This window comes from Daldinia vernicosa, assembly GCF_022497035.1.
Source record: "Daldinia vernicosa strain CBS 139.73 unplaced genomic scaffold F5Y00scaffold_3, whole genome shotgun sequence".
In the NCBI taxonomy this organism is placed as follows: domain Eukaryota; kingdom Fungi; phylum Ascomycota; class Sordariomycetes; order Xylariales; family Hypoxylaceae; genus Daldinia; species Daldinia vernicosa.
Window position 1 is genome coordinate 909,134 of NW_025953919.1, and position 22,100 is coordinate 931,233.

Consider the following 22,100-nt stretch of genomic DNA (forward strand, 5'->3'; position numbering starts at 1 on the left):
ACGTCCTCTCTTCACCAACACCCTACGCTGCTTCTTCTCGGCAGTAAACGCTTTCTAATCGTTTAGACCAAACATCCGGCGTAGTGCACCGAACTTCTTTTTCTTCTTATGTTCTACACCGTCAATAATCATCTCGTCTCGTTCGTTCTGGTATGCTGTGGGAAGTCCCAGGCTCGTACTTCGTCTGCCATTCAGCTCGGGCCTCTGAGCGGCTCCCCCCGTGCCACTTCCACTAGGTAGATTGCCGGCCGAGTTTGGTCGCTTTATACCCTCGTTCCTAGATGGCTCACCTAAGGGCCAGCTGTCGTTTCTTTTCACAGAAGATCGCTTCTGGAGTCTTAGACTGGAAGAGTCGCTTCGAAGGTCTCTTAATTGCTCACTACTTCGCTCCAACCTAGTATCACGCCTAGCTGCGCTCTCTACAAGCCCGGAGCGTTGAATTTTACCTGCCGGATCGGCTCGCTTGTTGCGTCTCAATATTCCCATCAGTGAGCTTCGCCTCTCCCTATTTGGTGAAGTAGGGGTCGACACAGAAGCATCAAACCCGCCACGACCGGATCGTGATCGTGTCAGCGTCGTAGTCCCTAGAGCTTCAGAATTTGAACGGGTTAAGCCAGCACGGCCAACGGGTGCTTTACTTCGCAGGCTCTGCATGGGACTGGGCATCTCATCGTCGCTGTCGGGTAACGCCGGCGAATCCTCGTCTACTTCTGGCACAGGCGTGGATTTCCGAAAGCCAGCTGCACCAGTAGCAGATCCTCTAAGAGTACCTCTTGATAGAGGCCCTGCCTGTGCTGAAGTACTGGGACGAACATTTTCTTCGTCGCTCGAATCGTCAAAACGGCTGCGAAAGCCGGCAATTTCACCTTCGTCTTCATCACTTGAGTCACCGAAGCGACTAGATTTCTTGGAACGCTTTGTTGTAGGGTTCTTATTCGGCCGACCAAACGAGGGAAAATGGATAGATGAGAGGATCCTGTCTTGACTTGAGACACTACTAGATCGTAGAGTACGCCGCATCGTAGGGGCCGGTGCTCCACTCGTAACATTAGTAGCTAAACTTTGCCGGAATGAAGAGCCGGTTGGCGAGAGCGATCGTAGGCTGAACCGTCCGGAGCTTCTAGTTATGTCTTGAGTCGGATTGGCAGATGACGGACGCATGGAACTGCGGAGGCTGAACCCGCTATTACGGGCGGCGCGGTTACGCTTAAAGCTGCTGTCGCTAGCATCAGACCCGCGGCGTTGTAGAGGAGGTTTATCACTAGGAAAAGAGCTGCTTGCTCTTTTAGGAGATAACTCTTGAGTAGGTTGTGCTTGTTGTCGAATTGGTTTTGTAGAGACGGACGTGGATTTCTCATTCTGCATGGCCTGGCGAGAAGGTTGGTTGATTTGTCCTCCAGCACGAGACCTCATTGTTTTTCGCATGCCATCTGAGGCCTGTCCGGGCTTTTCTCCACGTAGAGATATGCGCATCCGTGATGATGTCGCTGGCTGATGGGGGGATTCTTGGGTAGCTTTGGATTTAGACTGAACTACAGGAACTTTTGCGGAGTTGGCAGATGGGATATCTTCAGGCTGTGTCGACGTTTGAGGCCGCGCTCCAGTTGCCGTCCGTTGTTGAGTAGTTGTTTTCTTAACACTGTTCTTCCGAATAGGGCGTTCAATCTCGTCCTCGTCCCCTTCAGCTCCGGCCTCTTCCATAGCCTCGCGCTCAAGCTGAAGCCTCTTCTCGGCTGTTAAACTACGCCAAAATGCTTTTGCCTGTTCCCAATCATCTTGATGTCGTACCGGTTCTAAGATGTTAGCAGCGGCTCCAACCTGCTTATCGGTTGGGAGTTGGTATTTCTCATAAGGCCCTTGTGGAGCATCACCAGGTAACTCTGACAATTGGGATGGGGAGATTTTGTCGATAGGCTTCTCGACAACAGCATTCAAAGACAAGAAACCATCTCCCTCGGCATCCAAGGGATCTTCGTATGCATCACTGTAAATACTTGGAGAGTCGTCTGTAGACTCATTATCCGCTGCGTCTAATAGAGTTGTTGTAGCGAGTGTAGTTTGAGGGAGTACTTCAGGTTGGATAGGATCTACCGTTGCTTTGGGCTCGAAGATAGGGGAGGGGGAAGCATCGTTATTAGCTTTAGTATTAAAACTTTGCGGCGAAGGCTGAATATGACGTGTTTTGTCTGATCCATCATCTGGGAACCCGCCTGGGACGTCGAAGAAGGGTTCTTCTAGCACGCCTGCAGCGGATATGCCTTGCTCCGGAACTTTCGGACTGGGTTGTATTATAGCAATTTCGGGAATATCATGCGGTGGAAGTTGAATTTCATTTGGTACACTTGCCTCTGATTTGACAGGCCCTTTCTCAAGAATGGTTGAGTTGCTTTGAGAGTTGTTTTGAGAATTATCTTGGGTATCCGGTTGGGTGATCTGTGTGTTAGGAAAATCTTCTGTATCACTCGCCCCTCCGACGCTATTGAGGAGTTCGTCGTCGGAATCGGAACTGTTGACGCTGTCTGAGATATAACCACTTCCCTCCACCGATGTCACGACGGGTGGCAATGGTTCCCTAAACCTTGAGATGTTTGGTGCGTTCCGCGGCGTTTGTTCTCGAACAAAAATCGAACCTATAACCTGATCACTTGACTGGCTTAATGACGGCTCATCAGGAGTTCCGGAGCCACTACGCATGTTTGGGACGGATGAGCGCAAGTCAGATGGATGGACCAACTCTTGTGGGCGTACAAGAGGTCGTTCTTCGGGTTCCCTTGGCTTTCTCTCCCTAACACTTCCAAAGCTTGGTAGCGCAGGCCGAGGCCCCATAATTTCGTCCTCCTCGAGAGCAAAGTCTTTCCTTTTACTTCGCCCGATATTACTGTACCAAGGCCGCTTGGTTTGCTGCAAACTTGGCGGGCCCGACTCGTCTATATCTCCTGCAGATTCCCCAACCACTGTAGCCATAGTTCGGTCATCAAAACTAACGCGGACCGACTTTTTACGAGGCGTCGTAGTCTCCTCATGTAATGGAGACACGTCACGAGATCTCGAAATATCTGAGCCTTTTTCCGACGGAGACACTTCTCTCGATGTTGAACTAGTACGTTTGAGAGCTGACTTAATAGGCGACGCCGATCTTGGCAAAGGAGTGTGCCGGACTGCGAGATTATCTGATGGAGTTGTTGAGAAATGAGCTTGTCGAGCTGGACTATTTGAGTTCGATCGTCGTGCATAACTTTCCTTACTAGAAAGTTCTACAACTGGTTTATTTTTCGCAGATATGGTTTTATTTTCCGGCGTACGCTCAATGGAGGAGTCGGCTTGTTCCATAAATCTGTCAGTTCGACTTTGCCCAACAGCTACTCGAGCTGATTCACCTGAAAGCGGTGGATTTTGAGGTCTCCCAAAAATCGACTGTCTCGTCGGTACTGCGTCTAACGCTTCCAGGACCTTTCGAGATGGTTGATCCGTAGCACCATCTTCGTCAGAGACATCCTCGGGTTCGCCTGAAACATCTGGTTTTGTCACTAAATTTGGTGAGCTTCGACCCGGATAGTTGGATGCTGTCTGGAGAGGCGGGCTCTCGCTCCTCGACACGTTTGTACCCTGTAATCTTGGTGACTGGTTCTTATTATCTGGCCCTTCCTGATGTTGTACTGGTCCTGGTGTTATAGTAATAGCCTTAATTGTAGGGTCCCCCAATGTCTGCAACCCCTCTACCTTTGGCGGATCACGTTCACTCGCGTCTGCATCTATGACAGTCTCTCTTGTCCTTGCACCTGTCGCTTTCTCGAGGTAATTGCTTTCTCTCCGAGTTCCGCTATATCTATTCTTTTTGGACCGCTTTTCCCCCGTTTCTTTGATGTAGAAGTCATTATCTATCGTTGGCCTTGGAATCATTCTCCTAGAATTTGGGTCATATACCATCGGCAAATCGGACTTCCCGCTCGTAATCGAGGATATAGAAGCTCTATTCGACCTAGGTGGGGAAGCGGGCCTGCGAGATGGGGGATTTGCAAATTGCGGCATCTGGGTGTAGGTAGGAGATGCGGGTGGTGACTGAGCTCGAAAAACAGTCGGGTATGAAAAGTTTACCGAAGAACTCCTGCTATCCGGCCTCTGCGACGAAGAAGGGATATTCTGAGGTTTTAACGGTTCGGGTTTGCGTGTCTTCATCGGTAGATCAGATGTCCTTACGTTACTTGGGTCGCCTGATGGTTCGGTATACCAGGAAGATTGTCCCGGCTTCGATTTTTGCGATGCGGTCTTGAAAGTCTGCATTCCCACACTCGTGGAAGCTTGGCGTGACACCTTTTTATGATCTGGGGGTATTTGGGGCACCGGCGGGCATTCGTCGGTCGCTTGTATCGAGCCAGCTCGACGAGGCGAAGGACTTCGAAATGTACGCTCTGCCATACTGCTTGAGCTGTTCGTTCTTCTAAGCTCCGCTGGGCGCGAACTATGGACAGCTGCGGCGGCACTTCCCGCTGAAGATATCGAAGTGCTTCGACGCATCGTCCTTTTTGTTTGAACTTCGCCTACGTTCGTAGGTGTATGAGGACGTGCTCGGAGCGCGGCAGCCGCAGCAGCCGACGAGAGTGACCTGCTGCGTTTGTGGTTTGAGGCAGACATGAAGGCGGATGCGGCGGCCGATGCTGCGTTTGGGTCCGCGGTTCTAGAATTCAGAGGCTATGGAATTTCAAAATAGCTATTAGCATTTGCGATGTATAATGGAAGTGGAAATAAAAACGGTGGTATGAGTTATGAACGTCGTCATGATGAGTGAATCGTCCCAAATCGTCCCATGCAACCCAATGAGGAAACCCCCTTCATATCAACCAACCACGAAGAGACCCGAGAGACATATACACTAGCGGCCTCCGAGGATAAAGAAGCACGAGTCGTGCAATATTGTAATTGATATTTGGAGGCCTAAGACAATGGAATGCGACGACTCGAGATGAACTAGAGACAGGCTGGTGAGGTACTTACAGGGTTTGGTGGCCGATGCCTTCGCGACGAGCCGAACATCTTGACTGAGCGACCCGCAGGCTCAAGGCCTGGTCCGAATCGACTATAATAAAGGCTGCATGGGAATACAATTATTAACTAATGCGTAGATAGATCCGATCTGTGTGAAGCCGCGATCATAATCTTAAATTTTCAAAACCGGCTTTGTGTTGGAAGAGACGCGGGAAGTAAGCGAAACTTGAAATGGATTTTCCCGGCGCGTTGGAACAAAAAGACTTTAAGAAGCTCTCAGGAACGGGAATCCTAGGAAGTCGAGGTATGATGATGACACAAAGGGAAAGGGCACCCTAAGCCACACTACACTAAGTACCTAGCATACATAGTGGACACTACGGATCCCTATGCGCTATCCACTTAGCTGTTCAATTAAGACGAAATAGGTACAGTGCCGTCATTCTAATATCTACGTGGGGTTACTGCTGCTTCCCACGCATCAAACTCCACTCTGGCACTTACATACATGTACCCAGAAGCCATACAGCCATATTACGGCAATAAATTCTAACTATAAAGAGTATCTGGATACATACCTACTCGTGGCTAATACTGGAGCCCTCAAGACCCCTGGAAAGAAGACTCAAACTTAATACCCATCATGCCATTGGCCTCAACAGCCGACGAATCAAAATTTTACTTCTAAGCATGGAGCCACGTCTTTTTTGATACTACTGGTTCCGGGTGAACGATTCTTAAATTATGCCTGGGTAACTTTCATGTGTATTAATTGGCATAGAAAGTCCAATCGAAAATTCTATAGGTACACGTTATACATGTATAGATAAGTATCTAAATGCCTTTTCAGGCTGCTATATTCCTTAACGTTTGTTATTACCACAGTAAACTATAAACTATTTTTTCCAATGCGCATTACCGCAAGTACAAATGTAAATAGCAGGTCTTATGTAATCTTTTAATATGGCTTTAAATGACGTCATCAGGTACATAAATATACTATTAGTGCTTATACAGAATATTAATATAAGTATTTTAAAAATGCCTTATTAGCCATCGTTTAGCGTTGCTTTCTCGATGGGAGGTACGTTCCTTATATTTAAATCTCTGCTGAATTGGTTACTAAAGGATGCCACAGTTGGGAGTCAATAAATCGGCTTGCACATATACTTATGTAGGTACAGCACCATGTCACACAGGTGACGTTACCAAGCGTCAGACAGATATAGCGATATAGCCCAATAGATGTGAAATGGGAGCATCGCACACGTGCTCCACTACGTTTGGCCCCCTTTAATTCATCTTACCTACTTGCCCTTTAGGTACTCAAGACTATTGCCTGAGTTTGCTTAAATATTAATGGGTAGACATGGGTCTACGTATGGCATTGGAACTACCTACATAGAAGCCAAGCATATTCCATGTCTAAGAAACAAGAGCATGAAACGAGCTAAAATAAGATGCATGTGATCGATAGTCTCTTATGATCTATTTGGTCTATGCGCCCCGAGGCATTTCTAATGACAGCACTTAAAAGGGGTACTGATCATAGCACGATACGTGCATTTTTGATGATCTACAGGTATTGACAACTATTTTCGACCGTAAACGCTAACCTCGTGAAAACTCGCTTGATCTAACTCATAAGGACGATTTACACTTCGCTGCGTGACTACTATTCTTCCGAAGTTGGAAAGGGTGCATTGGAACGCTACAACGAGACTTCACGGTTGACGGACGGCCTCGGGTTGCGGGAAACATACTAGTCGAACGATAGTAAGGTGAGAAACGACACTTGGGGTTCAAACTCCAGGCAGGTGACGTATCTAGGCTAGCGGCCCTAGAGAACTGATGCGAAATAAGCGTTTCGAAAATGTAATACGAGTTGAGAAGGCGACCGTGACACACACTATCAATGCTGGGATACCGAACAGTCCAACCAATCGAAGGCAAGAGTCGGACGCTTGTCACTGGCTCACGTAGATGCCTTCATGACGACTATCCACTCCTCCACCGCCCTTATTACCGCGTGCTCGTGGATGACTAGGCATATCTACACCCAGTCCCTCTTCTTCGTAGTGACCCTCAGAACCATAACCATTTTCTTGATCTTCTTCGTGGATCTGACCTTGGTGCAGGCTCTGATCTTCATCATGATCATTTAGATGAGGTCGAGGAGGAGGAGCATGCCCGGCCGTAGACGCGAGGTTGCGATCAGGGGCACTGGAGTTATTCTTCGCCGGCATTTTACCCGCCTTCTTGCCTTTGCGCGACTTCATTTTTGCCTTCTCCAATAACCTGCGCCTCTCTGCTTCTTCCCGGCGTCGTCGGCGGTCTTTGATCTCGTATTGCCGAATTAAGGCTTCAGGTGGACGACCAAAGATCCGTTCGTACTCGCAGAATTCGCATATCCAGATATCCTCCAGGGCCGGTGGGTGGTGAAAATTCTGGAATTCTGTTTCTTTACGGCGTTGTTTGGCCGCCTGCAAGAGGGAGTTGCCGCGACGCTTTGATTTCTTCGGTGGCGCATTACCTTGGGCTGCTCCTTTACCTGCTTCGTTGGTTGCAGCGTTAGTTCCTCCCTGCATGCTTCCTGGCCTGTTTGGGGGAGGGCCTGATCCATTTTGAGATCTACCACCAAGACCATTGTACGAGTCTCGGGAGTCCGAATGAGACTGGTTCGTATGGTTTGAGGGCCCCATATTTGACGGCGCTGGATCAGAGCCAGGCCAAGAAACAGGGTTTTGGGAATCAAACGTAAAGGTAAACTGCGCTGATGGTGTTGGACTAGACTTCGTAGATATTTCTTGGTGTAAAAGACTGATATTTTCTTGGCCTTGGGGTACCTGAAGCTTCTCTGCACTAGCGATGGCGGTGGAGATAATCCCAGAATTCTCGCCTATAACGAAGTAAGACATGTTAGCGATTAATTATTTTTGAATAGTATTATGTTGTGTAGAGAATGCTGCCAGAAAGGGGGGGTTTTTTTTTGAAAATTTTGTGGACTTTTCGCTAGACGGGGAAAATCAAAGGTGAAGAAATTCAACGAAATGAGGCTTACCTGCAGGCGGCGATGAATATTGTAAACCACCTGGTCTAAGTTTATTAGGGGTCCGGTTTCCCCAGTTGCTATTCGGGTCTGACAGGGTTCTTAATGGGCTCCTACCATTGCGTACCCGGCCGTACCTACCTCTGCCGGGACCGGAAATTCCTTGCCCGCCCGTTGCGAGACCGCCGGATTGATAATAAGCTGCAGAAGCTGATCCAGAGATATCTAAAGATCCTTCATCGCCTGTTGCTACGGGCGATGATACTCCTAGCGCTCCAAGATCATTCAACACGTGAGTCCCATTCAAAATCGTCTCACCAGCAGTTGGAATCTTCCTCTTCTTCTTGTTGTTGCTGTTCTCAAAGGACTCGTAGCCGTCTGCAGAAGACGCGGTAGAAGGCGGTGGCTGCGGATTTGGTTGTCGAGATTGACCCTGTCGTAGAGGGGCACGAGTCGCATGTCCTGGCGAATCGTGGAGGGGTCGTGATACGAAAGCTCTCCGAGCTTGTCCAATCAGTGAGTGACCATCATTTTCGTTACCCAGGCCGTTTCTGCGGAGACCGGCTTCTTGCCCTAATTCAGCAGCATTCTCTCGATGTGCTACACTTAGAGGCTCGGTTCCTAACGACAAATCATCCTTGGCATTATACGGGTAGACAAACAGGGGCGCCGAAGTTTGAGGTGCGGGGGGGTATTGGATGCTATCGGCGACGTCTGGAGAAAGTCGTTCACGTAGCCGACGTTTCGGAAGAGGTCGAATAGGCCGGTCAGGAAATAGTACGGAAGATTCGGGAGACATATTCTCTGAAGGCCCTGCTCCGCGAGCAAATCGCGAAAGTGTTAGCCAAACGGCCTTCAACGAAGATACAACGCAGAAACACATGATAGTAAAAGAAACTTAGGGGCGTCCTTGACGGTCATATGTTGAATGCGACGTGGGGTTTGTTAGAGGGATCGGTTCGCCGAGATATGGGTCTCTAGCCATTTCCTAAACAGCGACGCGGATGTGTGACGCGGAAGAGCAGGTGGCAGTTTTTAAGACCATATCAACATGCCCAGCCGGTTTCCAGGCGGACAAGCGTGTCGGCTCTATGCAATCATCTTTTTTTTATGGCGGATGTCCCTCACCAGGGAAACGACGTACCCATTACATCCCGCTATTACAATTGTAGCACCGACAGCCCAGCTGTCTCCTCCAATGTATTCCTACTTTACTCAACTCGTCGTCTACTTGGAGCAAGAGAAGAGGGTTCGCGCGGTAAGCTATCGTACAGCGATCGAGACAGTTTCAAAGACGGCGGATACACAATTTCGTGGTTGCGTTCGTTGCAGCGACCTTCTCCTTTCTATATTTTTATGGTAAGATTAATACCGGACCTCTAAGTAAATGGTAGGCAATTCTATCGGAGCCGGCTACTAGACCCTAGCCAGAAAGTGCCGCTGAGCCTCTGGCAAGCGTGCCGCTGCTTTTAGAGAGCAGAATATCTCGAATGGGCTTTTATGAACATACATAAATAACAGTCCGCGGAAGCTGGTCGAGGTGGTGGGTTTAGATGACCAATACAACCTAAGACGAGTCTCCGTGGTGTTCCGTATTCAAGAAGGTCCCCCTTTTGGCGGGGAAGATTTGATAGAATGAATTTACGATAAGGACCGATTCGTACAAGCTAAGTAGAAATCTTGATGCCGTGACAATGGTTATGCAAAGACGTTGCAGAAGCAAGAGCAAAAAGATGTTTGTTCAGTGTTGGGGGTTTTGTTATGAGGAAGAATCAGGTGGGAGTCCCTAATAAGTTTCGGCAACGTTGAGTAAGGTGGCAGGTACCTACAAGGTAGGGAGATCAGTTGTGCTGGCGATATGTAATTGACTGAGCGATGGCTGCCCACACTGTCACACGAAAGGGTTTAGGGATCGATGTACTGTACGAAATACACGAAATACGTAGGTACAAGGGCCAATCAACCCTGAAATTACCCCATCAGTAATCTTAGTGAACTTTAAGAGAGTTCGAACTGAAGTGCAGTTGGCAAGTCAGATTGGTCGGAACACAGGTAGATGTACCTACCTATGTACCTAGGTAGGTACTGTACAATACATAATGAATAGTGCCTCTTTACAGTTGCTAAATACTGTGTTTCACTTCGTCCCGACACAAGCAAGACAGATAGGTAATCCCACCTCTTTTGCAAATTGCCCGCCACACCAGGAACATCAGTTAAAGTGACGTCCATTATCCCCCTCCTATCGCTTTCCCCATCTCCAATCAACGCTACCTAATCGCATTCTTCTAGCATCGGAACCCAAAAGCCAAAATGCATCCAACATAAACTTATCGAAATATCTTCCAATACCAATATTATATATATGCATACGTATCTTACAACCTATCTCATATTTCAGTACAATACATACCTAAGGCACAGAGCGCACCAATGTGAACAATGCATCGCCACGACCAAAACGAGGTTACCTAACATAACTCATCTTCCTCCGACGTATGAGATGAGGTAATCTCCCACCTTCGTGTACATAAGTACGAAGCATGCGTATGGGAATATCGACACATGCATGCATATCTAATGCTAATCGGGCAAAATACGGTGTGAACAATAATATGTGAGTACGGTGCCCCGCGCTCACCTGTACAGTCACCACCAATGGATTGGACGGACCGATGGAAGGCCGACGAGAAAGAGGGCCCGGATCAATTGGGGATCCAAGCTAAGAACTTAACCCGAAAAAGAAAAAGAAAAAAAAAAACCCTTTACCATCCATAGCACCTGAGGAGCTGCCGGGTCCCCTGCTGGATGGTCGCTAAGTCGCTAAGTCGCTAAAAGTCGCTTGGTCGCGCGAGTCTGCCCGCGCCCGAGCGAGGGCCAGCTAGGAACAATACCTAATACAATGTTGCTCTACCAGTCTACCTACTACCTACCTCCTCCAAAAAAGTGACCCTCTTGTTCGCCTTAACCAACACACATTCCTCCCCCTCTATTACTCTTACCTTTGCAAACTGACGCAGTTTTTACGAATATCGAATTCAGTCATGATAGACCTGACGGTATATTTGCAAGGTCCTTATCCTGTTTCCTCTGACTTCGCGTAGCCAGAATTCCTTCAAGAGCTCCTTCGCGGTCGCCCTGGAGCAACTCTTGTCTCCTCACCCTCTTCCAACCACATCCAGTCTTTGTCGCGACCCAATCACCTATAATCTCACCTAGTCCTTGCTCAGACCTAAAGAGAATACTTCCCAATTCCATTATCTACTTAAATCTTCATCGCGTTTAACCCGTTTCCCACATTAAACTCCCCGATCCCAATCCGACCTGTCGCCCGGTCGCCCACACTTTACGTCCACAAGCGATGGCCGGTACTTCTCCGACTAGACGCTCTTCTCGTGCGCGAACAACCCAATCACAATCACATAATAGCTCGAGTGCGTCCAGTGCATCTGGCCGTGCCGAGCGAAGCACAAGGGCCTTCACTAAAACTGGTTCACCCCAAAAGTCGACTGGTAGTGGGTCTCTATCTTCAGAACCCCCCGAGGATTCAACAGCTATAACGAACGACGACCCCATCCTCCGTCGGCGGAGTACGCGCGGGAAAGAAGACGACCGAGAAAAGCAATCCAAGATAGAATTACTCGATATGGCGTCTGCTGGCGACGAAGTTCAAGAGGACGATGAGGCCGTACGTTGCATCTGCGGTCATGATGAATACCCAGGACCACCGCCCTTCGACGAGAACTCGAAGCATGATCCAAGAGACACAATTGATCACGACCGCATTTTCGCCATCGAAATTACGGACGACATGGCTGGCTTTTATGTACAATGCGAGTTCTGCAACACATGGCAGCATGGTGCTTGTGTCGGTTTTGCCGAAGAGTCCAATCTCGAAGATGTCCAATACTTTTGCGAAAGATGTCGAAAAGACTTACATAAGATATTTACAGCAAGCAATGGGTGAGTCTCATCATCAAACCCTAAAATCAAATTGAGGACATGAGGACAGTCGCATTGGGTGGCCCTTCAGCTGCGGCGGAGTGCTGACGGTCGCGCCTCTGCCGATCTTGGTCTCTCCAACTCCCTTTCCCCCTTCCAAGATTGACTTCCCTGTCACCAATCCATTGCCATCATCATACTAACACTATGACACCCAGGCAAAAATATTCGATATTTCTTCCCATCCATCGACCTTCACGAGCTGTTTCACGAGCCACCTCCACAGCTAAAGATGGTGCGCTTTCCCCTAAAAGCAATCCAACGAAAAACTCACGCTCCTCAGCAGCTGCGCATACATCGAAGCGGCGTTCTACTATGAACAGTCGGGATGCTGCTTATGACGAAGAGGAACAACTACGCCGAGCAATTGAAGCAAGCAAGGAAGATGCGATTCCCGAAACCACAGAACCTCCCTCAAGACGTCCCAAGCGAAGTAGAGATGATAGTGAAGAGTACGTCTCTGGAATACGAGCAAGACTTGGTGCTTTAATTAACAAGTACATAGGAAGGTTGAGGGTATTAAACGACAGCGAACAACTTCTAAATCCCCTTCCCCGAAAATTGAAAGGCTTCAATCTGCCCTCCCCGAAGAGTCCGAAGATGAACTGGCAATCCGAAACGGATCATCAAAGAAATCTCGGAACGCAGCAAGGAATCAGCGTGAAAAGGCCGAAAGAGACGAACGCCGTGAAGAACAAGAGCGGAGACGAGTCGAGGCTGCCAATAAGCGAAAAGGCCGAGCTGAACGTCGCCGAGCTGATGGTAACATCCCAACGGCAGTGCTAAAGACGTGACTAGCTAACCCCAAATCTAGACTCTGATCCCTCGGAAGAAATGCCTCTGGCAGTTCGCGCAGCAGCAAATAGAGCAACAGAATCCGCGCAACCTCCAGATCCCCCGATTTCATCACAGCCCCCTCCCGACACGCCACCTGCGGCCCCGGTTCCCACAAATTCCCATAAGAAAAAGGCAACCAACCAGAAAAAGAAAGGCAGGAATCAATATACTAAAGACCGTGATAATCGCGATCATGACGAATCACCGGCGAGGTCGGTGTCGCGCGATATTACAAGAAATGCCGACGAAAACAGCACATCACATACAAAATCGAATCACGAGTCTACCGGCAAGCAGAGCAAATCAAAGGGCGGCATGAATTCAAGGATTACCATGACGGATATGAAGAGGCGCGCCAATAACATTCTAGAATACATCACAAGAACGCAGGTCGAGCTCGCAAGCGAGCCGTTATCAGACTCGGGAGCTTGTACACAACAGAACAGCGCCAGCAACGGATCCGTCACCACAATACCTTTAACCAAGGTAAACGGTGACAGCAGAAAACACGACAATGTCGGTATAACTACAAACGGATCGGTAACTAACGGAGTCAGCCATGGTCTCTCCTCGCTAAAGGAGTTTAAGGATATGTCTTGTATCGAGATGATGGACATATTGACACGGGATTTGGTAAAGTGGCAGCAAGAGTTTGCGCCCTGAAGCTATTGCCGGCTTCATTCGGCAGTCAACTTGGCGTTCTAGGGTTAGCTTCCAAGCACATTAGGTAGGCTTATATCTGCATTGCTCGGCGTTGTCTTGGGCAAATGGGAAAACAAGGCGTTCTTTTCAGTGGGTTAAAAGGGGGTTTATCAATGGTGTTCTACTTCTTCTACTTTTCTGGCTGTACTAACAAAACTTCAAATGGATTGATCGGGAGAGTCAGGGGCTCTGAGGAACTTGGGACAAGGTCTCGGGACACGGAGCACCTGTTCGTGGAGAGGGTGTAGGACTTTTTATTGCTATTTTACAGGCGCGGTGTTGTATCTACAATATACCCCCTCTGATACCTTGCTATATCTCAATAGCATTTCCTTGCTGTAAAATTTTGGGTACATTATGTACAATGACGATACGTATTTACCAATACACTGGCGTAGATGCCTAGGTTCCGTATGTCTTCGATTAATACACGTGTTCTATAATTTGCCTTTAAATCTATATAGGTATATATAGTTCGTGTCTCATCCGATTCGTTAACTTGCCTCCATACCTTGCCTCTTGGCAGCATTCCTCGCCTTCCGCGCCTCCTTTTCCCTCTTCCTAGCCTGGTTCATGCTCAAATGCTGCTCACCACCAGCCAACGCCTTCGCCCTCAAAGCAGCCAAGCTCTCCTCGCTAACATCATCGAGCCCAAAGCGGCCGAGATTGCCCTTGCGCCACTGCTGTACGATCCAATCGGCAGCCTGCTCCTGGCTCGGCACGCCGCCCTTCAGCAGCTTACCCGTGCGCACGGCGACGTTATCAAGAAACTCGCGAATATCGTTCGTCGGGGCGCTGAGCTCGCCGTACATTTCCGGGTCCCGCAGGTTCAGCCGGAACAACAGGTAATCGGCGACGGTCTCGGCGGGAACTAGCCCGTCCTTGACGCAGCCGACTAGCGATAGCTTGAGCATGGCCTCGACGTCGGTGACGTAGGGGACGAAGACACCCGGGGTGTCGAGCACGAAGACGCCGCCTTCTAGCCCGGCGGCGGTGTCCTCGGCCATGATGCGGACGGCTGTGCCGAGCTTGCGCGTGATGCCGGGTTGCGCGCCTGTTCGCGCCGCTTTCGGGAGCTGCATGCCCTCTGCGCGTAACGCGTTGAGGAGCGACGACTTGCCTGCGTTCGGCATGCCGACGACGAGCGCGCGCAACCCCGTTAGGGACTCCGACGCCACGGCGCGTTCTCTAACCGCGTCTATCAACTTTTTAATCGACCGCGGGCTGCCCGCGTCCGTGAACAGTACCTCGGTGCCCCCATATCCGCCCTCCTCTCTTTCTTCTTCTTCCGCGACGATCCCAAGCGAGCCGGAGTGGAACTTCGTCAGCAATTCTTTCTGCTTGTCGATCCAGCGGTTCGCGGAGGCAGGCGCGCACAGGTCCGCTTTCGTGTACACGACGATGCGGCTGCGGCCGGCGAGCGCAGACTCGAGGAGCGGATTCGCAGAGGTGAGGGGCACGCGGCTGTCGCGACACTCGAGGATCAGGTTGATGTTGGAGAGCACCTTGCGCATGGAGGTGAGCGCGCCGGCGTGGTGGCCCAGGAAATACGAGCGCGTGATGGAGGGCGAGACCTCGAAGACGGTGCGTGGGACGAATCCACCGACGGCTTTCAGGCGCGCTGCCATTGTAGAGGTATGTATTGTACCTGGTATATAATTTACGGCGGCTTAAGAAATGAATGTACCCCAAGACCAATTCTCATCGTGCGATTGCGCCTATCGGCGTGTGCCAGGATTATGCGGAGTAATTACGCGCCATTGAGTTTGCCGTCCGCGACGGTTTGAATATTTGGATGAATTTGAATTTGTGTTTTATAGATGAATCAACTAAATTTTATCGCGATACCTATCATAATGATAGGTACCTAGGTACATACCTATGGGGAAAAACTCTGTCAGCCTCGTACAACGTGGGGCTCGAGGTCCAGGGACCGGAGGGGCCATGACGTAAATAATTTTGAATTGAGGGTCCTCGGAGGAGGTGGAGACGACCAATGATGCAGAGCTGTGGCGCTTTGCGGCTGAAGACCCACTTGATCTGCACTATGGGCTGCATAAGTGTGCATCACCTCCTGACCGCAACAACACCTTACATAGTAATTTTTGTGTGTCTGTTGGAATGTTAGAGGATCTTGAAGAGGGCTAATAGTGGCACCTTGTCCAATCCTACATCAGCTATAGCCTATAGTTAAGTAACTGGCTTGCTTAATCCACCAATTGGCATTAAACAATGCTATAGAAATGGCTAGACCCGGGAAATGGGCATTGGGCGCATCAAGGAAGTACCTAGTGACCTTTATGTCTATCAGAATATAATAACGAGGCCAACATTCTATGCATGATTCAGCTTGAAATGTAAAATAACCATCAGTATTAAACAAAGTATAGTTTAATCTTTAACGCCCAAATAAGCGGAATTAATATGTACCCCTATCAGCCAACTACAGACAGCATTACTACATATTATATCACCTCACACATTATGCTATTTCAAACTAAAAATCAATAACAGTGTTTCCGTGTAAATACAGTTCTAGACAACGCTTGTACCGGAAAAAAAAAATAACAAAAGCCTGAGCCGAGGAGATCCTCCCGCTGGTTTAAACTAGGTATCAAACGCCACCAGCGCCAATGCCCTTCCAAGCGAATATCTCCCGTGCGCATAGGATGTATCTATCGCTAAATAACAAACGCGCTCAAATAAAAGACTAACAAGGCCCGAAACTTGTATGCGGCTTCGAGAAAGATCAAAACTATTCACCGATTCCCTTGACCGCATCGACTAGTCCGTCAAATTTATTCTTCACCCAGTCCCAAGTACTCTCCCACCAGGAGGAATGGTTGCTCTCGTCCTTGTTATCTGCATCCGACGGAGGACTTTGCTCCTGTGGCTTATTACCAACGGGCTCTGGTATGGGATCCACACCGACCGTTGCAGAGGGCTGGGCAACCTCGGAGCTAGTTTCTACTGGGAGAATAGACATTGCCTCCGTCGCAACATCTACGGTAGAAGTTTCCTCGGTAGCAGAGGCCGTCTCAGGCTTAACGGGATCAGCCGGTTCCTCGAGGGTCGTCTCCGGGTCGTGAAGGCCGACGATCTTCAGGGGCAGATGTATTGTCCCGTTATTCGGCATGGCCTGCATGCCGATGGAGTCACAAAGGATATTGTACACGTTGATGTTTTCTGCACGTAATTAGTACCCAATTAAACAAAAATAAAGGGAGGGGTGACGTACGGAATACCTCCAGTTTGCTGTGGGGTTGGTGCGGGAAAGCAGGCCCACGGGCGACGAAAATGGCTCTCATCAGAGGATGCTCGTGATCATAACCATGAAGACCTTTGGGGTGATAAACAAGATTCTTCGCTTTTGCTTCCTTAATATCAAATTCTTCCCGCTTAACAATCGCCCATCCGGTCTTTGGGACGATCCACAGCGGTGCGATGCGATCGTTGTTGCTGAAGTGATACCGCTCCGGCATGTTCTTATCTCGTAGGTACACATCGAAGTTAGGGTTAGACTTGGCCTTTTCGGCAGCTTGTTCGTACAACAGCTGCAGGTCGTCTGGATCCTTGGGCCTGATACCAACTAGGGGCCATCCGTCGAGGTGCTCGACTTTATCTAGGTCTACTAGATCCTCAATTTGTATCATCCGGCTAACATCCGTGGTAGCCATGCCATGGTCGGAGACGATAATGACATTCACAATATCAGTAAGATTCCTTGCCTCCAGCCCATGGAAGAGCTGATCAAGCATTTTATCAACTTCGCTGATAGTCGACCGTATCTCAGTACTGTTAGGGCCAAAGCGATGTCCATCAGCATCAACATTAGGAACATATGCAGCTATGATTTGCGGCCTTATATCCGCGGGATCCGCATCCGGGTTTTCCACGCCTGGCTTATCGAGAAACTCGAGGATTCGGTCGACCTTTTTAGGTAGTTTCTCCTTACCGTTGTACTTGTCCAAAAAGCTCGGATCCTTGCCTAGGACGTGAGCTTCACTCCCCGGCCACATATGCACAGCCGTGCGAACACCCTGCTCCTCAGCAGTCACCCAAAATGGCTCGCCACCCCACCATTTGGCGTCAAGACTCCTATCAGGGTCCGTATAGTAGAATTCAGATTCCAAAGCCGGATCCCAGAATGTGTTGCCAACTACACCATGGGATTCTGGGTATAAGCCAGTCGCAAGAGTATAATGATTCTGTGAGCGCATTAGTCGATTAGTCAACGACCAAGGCTTGATTAGGGCGACTTACAGGGAACGTCACAGATGGGAACGAGGGAGTCATGTAGAGCGGCGATACGCCTTCTTTAATGAAAGCATTTAACCTTGGCGTTAGACCCCGAGTTAGGAAATCTGCCCGGAACCCATCCAAGCTGATAATGAGGGTAGTTGGCAAGAACAAAGCTGTACCATTGCTGACCAACTGAGGAGAAGGAGGAGGAGGAGTAACTCCTTTCTTGCTCATAGAAAGCTTCCAAATAACGAGGGTCAGAAATGCGACACCAACTATGATAGTAGCATGTATGAGTAGCCATTTCTTCCACTTCCTCGTCTTTGCCGCCTTGGCGTCGGATACTCCTATTAAGCGCTTGCGATCAAGTTCGTCGCTATCCTCTCGCTCGCTACTATCACCGGTGGAGCTCCCATCTTTAAGTCCCCCTTGTTCCATCTCATACATAAGCTGTCCATCTTCACCGTTGTGCGCTTCCTCGAGCAAACGATGCTTCTTCTCCTTCCTTCGTGTTCGTCTGTTCTTCCGTTTCTCACTGTGACTGTGTAAATCTTCAACCGAACTCTCGTTATCGTCTATCGCACTCGCCGATCGCGTATTGTTATAACTTCTCAGTAAGCGTATTGGGTTCGGTAGCGCAATATTACTGCCCCGTCTCTGAAGACTGCTCCCTCTCCTTTCGCGTTCCTTTCGGGCCCTCGAATCGATTATTAGCTTATCTAGTTCTTCCTCCTCCATTAGTACCATGCGATCGCGTGCGCGCAACTCCTTGCTATTTCGTGCAGCAGCTAGTAGTTCGTCATCTTCGCTATCAGTATCCTGGTCGCTTCGACTATGTAGCGATGAGACATCATCGTCGTGGCGTCCGGGGGAAAGAAAAGATCCATCCCTCTCAACGTCGGTGTTCAAAGGTTTGAGAGTCATTCTGGGCGAATACTTGCGCGCATATAAAACTGATTCAACGCGTTCATGGCCAGTGGATAAGTTGTAAGTTGTTGCGAAGTTGCCGAATTACGAATTATTTTAAGGATGATTACGAAGTACAGAATCCAAGGTTGCAGCAGCAACTTACAGCCGTTACAGGGGATCAAGTCACTATCGATTTGGTCTGGTAAATTGTAATTAGATCGGACCAATAAAATCGCAAGAGCATGGTGGCGTACGTACCTAGGTATCCACCATTCGGAGATATCAGCTGGTTTGTACATGCGACCAGTTATTAACCTAGCCATCATGATGACCGTCAGGGTTCTATTTTTACTCGACCTTCTTAATCATCAGCTCTTATCATTAGGTAGTTTACATCCATACTGAACATCAACAAAATCATTAACTCAAGACATCATGCTTTCGGCTCAGTATTTCGTAAATTTAGTCTATATACGGAATATACGGAATAGTGTTACGTAGGTAGGTACCTAACATTAAGTAAGTCAAGGCGTATTCCTCGGGTTTTGTACCAGCATGATATATGTAGACGCAATAGACTCGGTATTTATCGCTGGCTAACAAAACTATTGTAAGTGTTTTTATTTAACATAAGCCAAGAAAACTTTGATATTTTCCAAGACCAATCATCTTGGCTTCGTACAGTTGGGGTTGGATTTGAAGGTTAGCCTGAGTTGCTTATATCGAGACAGGGGTAATGACGATTATCACACAAGCCGGCGAAAACCGAATGGTCTTGATAGCCCTCAGTATAACTTTCACTCTTGAACCAACGAGCTATACACTAAGTCGTACGTCTATGAAGCCACTTGATGAACTCGGTCTTATCAGTAACTTCTAGGAGATGAGTAAACCATTCGCACGCCATTCACGTGATAGTTGACGTTATACTGCTTTGTAAGAGTTTGTAATTATTCTCTACAAGTCGCTTATAGAGCAGTTGTATAGTAAAAAGACTATATCTAAGACTATGGTAATGGGCGTTTGTCTCCCAAGATAGTTGTTCATTTTTAAGATGACTGTGAACTCTTCTAGTCGCCACTTACGTGTAGCCATTATCGGTGGCGGTCCCGGTGGTCTCGCAACCGCCATCGCCCTCTCTAAGATTCCCAATGTCTCGGTAAATCTTTATGAGCAGGCTACAGTGTTGCGGGAAGTAGGTGCTGGTATAAGTATTGGTTCGAATACGTGGAACGTGCTGGAGCTTCTTGGTGTCGCCGATACACTGACTAGTGGCCACCCGACATGGGTAATTTTGAATATGTAAGTCCTAATATACTCTTTAACGCTCGCTACTAAATCTTTGGAAGGAATGGACGCTCTGGGGAAGAACTCGACCGCCGTGAGAAGCCAAGGAATGTTGATCAGAGACCTCCGGTTCGAACCCAGCGGACGAAGCTTCAGTCGGCTCTCTTAGCGCACGTAAAACCCGGCATAATACATCTCTCCAAGAGATTGACGCGCATAATTGATAAAGGCCACGAGGGTGTTGAACTGCTTTTTGAAGATAGCAGTGTTGTAACAGCCGATCTAGTAGTTGGTGCCGACGGCATTAGATCTGTAAGATACTTCTCACCGTCCAATCTAAAAAGAGGGTCTCTTATAGGGAGATAAATAGGTGGTCCGCGATACGGCTTGGCCGAATTACGAAATCAAGTTCACAGGAACGACAATATGGAGGACTCTTCTACCCTGGGACGATGTGAAAGACTTGGATCCTCGCTTTGAGATCACCGGGTGGTGGCATACGCCGACTACGCATGTTTATTTTTCTCCTGTTGGAGAAGGCTTATGGGAGATAGCTTCTAGGGCATGGCAAGATCCAGCAATCCATAGCGCAAATAAGAAAAGCTGGGGTGTTCCAGTTGAGAATGCTCATGTCGAGTCGCATTTTACGGTATTAGCGGTCGTCTAACTACGTCTAACCGTACCTAGCTAACACAATGCAGGAGTATCTCCCCGAGATAAGAGAAGCGCTTGCGCGCGTTCCTTCTGGCGGCTGGCGAGAGTTTGCTGCTTTCGCTGGCCCCGAGCTTGCTCAACTAACAGCGTGGGACAACAAAATCGTACTTGTTGGGGATTCGTCGCACGCTTTGTCCGGCGCGTTCGGGTCTGGGGCAGGGTTTGCGATGGAGGATGGTTGGATCCTAGCGCAGGCTCTGGCGTACTGGAAGAATGATACTAGTAAAGCTCTACCGCTCTTTGACGCAATTAGATTGCCATACTACTCACGGATGTACGCGCACCTTTCATCTGAGGCCGACAAACGTGCTGCAAAGTTGAAGGTGTTAGGGAACCCGACGTTTGACGAGCGCGTTAAGAATAAAATTATTACGGATGGTGGGAAAGACATGTCATGGATTTATAAGAATGATATTGGTGCGGTCTGGAAGGAGTGGGTTAATAAACTTGAAGAAGCTTCTTGACCTGACTGTGGACTCAATATAATAGTCAGTGTCAGGTCCCTTTTGAGTTCCTCGATGGTGGAAAGGGACCAAGCCATAGGAACCTGCGAATCTTAGATAACACCTGCTTTAAGATCTGATACTAAACTTCCGCAAGAATAGTGTCTTTATGAACCTTATAAATGCCAGGGCGTGTCATATATTTAACCCTATATATGCCAATAGAGGCTACCGCAAGCTTTATGAACTCTAGTTTGGAAAGGGTATCATATAAAGAGGCCACGAAGTTCGCATCTTCTAGTTCCTACGTCTTCTCAAAATCATATTCAACCACAACGAATAATCTTAACACAGAAAACACTTTAAAAAGATCTCAAGTCCTATCGCTACAAATATGCGTTTAAGCATCTTAGTTTCGACGGCCTTCGTAGCCGCGCTCAACGCCTCTGCAATCCCTAACAACATCAGCTTCGCCTATGAGAACCGTACTCTGGAAAAGACGGGTTCGCCGGAATTCGATTGCCGGGGAAGTATAATGTGCAGTACTGTAAAGGTACGAGACTGCGACGAAGGCGTCAATTACAAAATCATCAGAAATGACGATCTCAACTATGGAGCTGTTGGGTAAGTTAGCTTACCCATGACTACAACATTCGAAGCAACGTTGGCTAACCCGTCCTTGAAGAAGCGGAAAACCACATCTTGGAACTTGTCACGGCGTAGGTACCGATTTCGGTTGCGCAATCCTCATCCAAGGACCCCCGAGTTGTGTGAGGTCTGGCAACGATATATGGTGGGATTACCAGGATATTCGGAAGCACGGCTGTCACCACTGCGGACACAAGCGCTGGGGTAAGGGATGCTCGACGACGATCGACTATGAGCCCTCATGTGATAGGGTTCGTTAAAACGATTGATAGATTTGCTGGACG

General features: G+C 48.6%; 7 protein-coding genes across 7 annotated transcripts; 3 read left to right on the forward strand and 4 right to left on the reverse strand.

Moving 5' to 3' along the window:
- Positions 1-54: 54 nt before the first annotated feature.
- Positions 55-5,031, reverse strand: F5Y00DRAFT_257609 (uncharacterized protein; the record flags this gene model as incomplete). The annotated part of the gene is made up of 2 exons (XM_048010589.1): positions 55-4,689; positions 4,993-5,031. The coding sequence occupies 2 exons, from the start codon at positions 5,029-5,031 to the stop codon at positions 55-57; spliced, it is 4,674 nt and encodes a 1,557-aa protein (XP_047869518.1).
- Positions 5,032-6,950: 1,919 nt separating this feature from the next.
- Positions 6,951-8,831, reverse strand: F5Y00DRAFT_250766 (uncharacterized protein; the record flags this gene model as incomplete). The annotated part of the gene is made up of 2 exons (XM_048009764.1): positions 6,951-7,882; positions 8,045-8,831. The coding sequence occupies 2 exons, from the start codon at positions 8,829-8,831 to the stop codon at positions 6,951-6,953; spliced, it is 1,719 nt and encodes a 572-aa protein (XP_047869519.1).
- Positions 8,832-10,770: 1,939 nt separating this feature from the next.
- On the forward strand, positions 10,771-13,987 carry F5Y00DRAFT_225037 (uncharacterized protein). Its single transcript, XM_048006110.1, has 5 exons — positions 10,771-11,995; positions 12,193-12,269; positions 12,318-12,486; positions 12,540-12,796; positions 12,849-13,987. Exons 1-5 carry the CDS (start codon positions 11,394-11,396, stop codon positions 13,532-13,534), a joined length of 1,791 nt encoding a protein of 596 aa, XP_047869520.1. The 5' UTR covers positions 10,771-11,393; the 3' UTR covers positions 13,535-13,987.
- Positions 13,923-15,457, reverse strand: F5Y00DRAFT_225040 (P-loop containing nucleoside triphosphate hydrolase protein). The gene has a single exon (XM_048006111.1). The coding sequence runs from the start codon at positions 15,199-15,201 to the stop codon at positions 14,068-14,070; it is 1,134 nt and encodes a 377-aa protein (XP_047869521.1). The 5' UTR covers positions 15,202-15,457; the 3' UTR covers positions 13,923-14,067.
- A 749-nt stretch (positions 15,458-16,206) lies between these two features.
- On the reverse strand, positions 16,207-19,039 carry F5Y00DRAFT_105049 (Phosphodiest-domain-containing protein). Its single transcript, XM_048003828.1, has 4 exons — positions 18,983-19,039; positions 17,837-18,923; positions 16,812-17,781; positions 16,207-16,759 (listed from the first exon to the last, which is right to left on the reverse strand). The coding sequence occupies exons 2-4, from the start codon at positions 18,737-18,739 to the stop codon at positions 16,329-16,331; spliced, it is 2,304 nt and encodes a 767-aa protein (XP_047869522.1). The 5' UTR covers positions 18,740-18,923; positions 18,983-19,039; the 3' UTR covers positions 16,207-16,328.
- A 652-nt stretch (positions 19,040-19,691) lies between these two features.
- On the forward strand, positions 19,692-21,415 carry F5Y00DRAFT_225042 (FAD/NAD(P)-binding domain-containing protein). The gene is made up of 4 exons (XM_048006112.1): positions 19,692-20,026; positions 20,074-20,323; positions 20,382-20,660; positions 20,713-21,415. The coding sequence occupies exons 1-4, from the start codon at positions 19,779-19,781 to the stop codon at positions 21,187-21,189; spliced, it is 1,254 nt and encodes a 417-aa protein (XP_047869523.1). The 5' UTR covers positions 19,692-19,778; the 3' UTR covers positions 21,190-21,415.
- On the forward strand, positions 21,387-22,076 carry F5Y00DRAFT_270758 (uncharacterized protein; the record flags this gene model as incomplete). The annotated part of the gene is made up of 2 exons (XM_048012660.1): positions 21,387-21,792; positions 21,854-22,076. The coding sequence occupies exons 1-2, from the start codon at positions 21,563-21,565 to the stop codon at positions 22,074-22,076; spliced, it is 453 nt and encodes a 150-aa protein (XP_047869524.1). The 5' UTR covers positions 21,387-21,562.
- Between the last annotated feature and the right edge of the window lie 24 nt (positions 22,077-22,100).

What these genes read in the sequence shown, in the direction of transcription:
- F5Y00DRAFT_225042 (XM_048006112.1), top strand. Translation starts at nt 19,779, where the DNA reads ATGACTGTGAACTCTTCTAGTCGCCACTTACGTGTAGCCATTATCGGT. An exon ending in GTGCCGACGGCATTAGATCT is followed by an intron (nt 20,324 to 20,381) that starts GTAAGATACTTC and finishes GGAGATAAATAG; the next exon opens with GTGGTCCGCGATACGGCTTG. An exon ending in ATGTCGAGTCGCATTTTACG is followed by an intron (nt 20,661 to 20,712) that starts GTATTAGCGGTC and finishes AACACAATGCAG; the next exon opens with GAGTATCTCCCCGAGATAAG.
- F5Y00DRAFT_225040 (XM_048006111.1), bottom strand. Translation starts at nt 15,201, where the DNA reads ATGGCAGCGCGCCTGAAAGCCGTCGGTGGATTCGTCCCACGCACCGTC.
- F5Y00DRAFT_105049 (XM_048003828.1), bottom strand. Translation starts at nt 18,739, where the DNA reads ATGACTCTCAAACCTTTGAACACCGACGTTGAGAGGGATGGATCTTTT. An exon ending in TCCCATCTGTGACGTTCCCT is followed by an intron (nt 17,782 to 17,836) that starts GTAAGTCGCCCT and finishes ATGCGCTCACAG; the next exon opens with AATCATTATACTCTTGCGAC. An exon ending in CAGCAAACTGGAGGTATTCC is followed by an intron (nt 16,760 to 16,811) that starts GTACGTCACCCC and finishes AATTACGTGCAG; the next exon opens with AAAACATCAACGTGTACAAT.
- F5Y00DRAFT_225037 (XM_048006110.1), top strand. Translation starts at nt 11,394, where the DNA reads ATGGCCGGTACTTCTCCGACTAGACGCTCTTCTCGTGCGCGAACAACC. An exon ending in ATATTTACAGCAAGCAATGG is followed by an intron (nt 11,996 to 12,192) that starts GTGAGTCTCATC and finishes TATGACACCCAG; the next exon opens with GCAAAAATATTCGATATTTC. An exon ending in TGAACGTCGCCGAGCTGATG is followed by an intron (nt 12,797 to 12,848) that starts GTAACATCCCAA and finishes CCCCAAATCTAG; the next exon opens with ACTCTGATCCCTCGGAAGAA.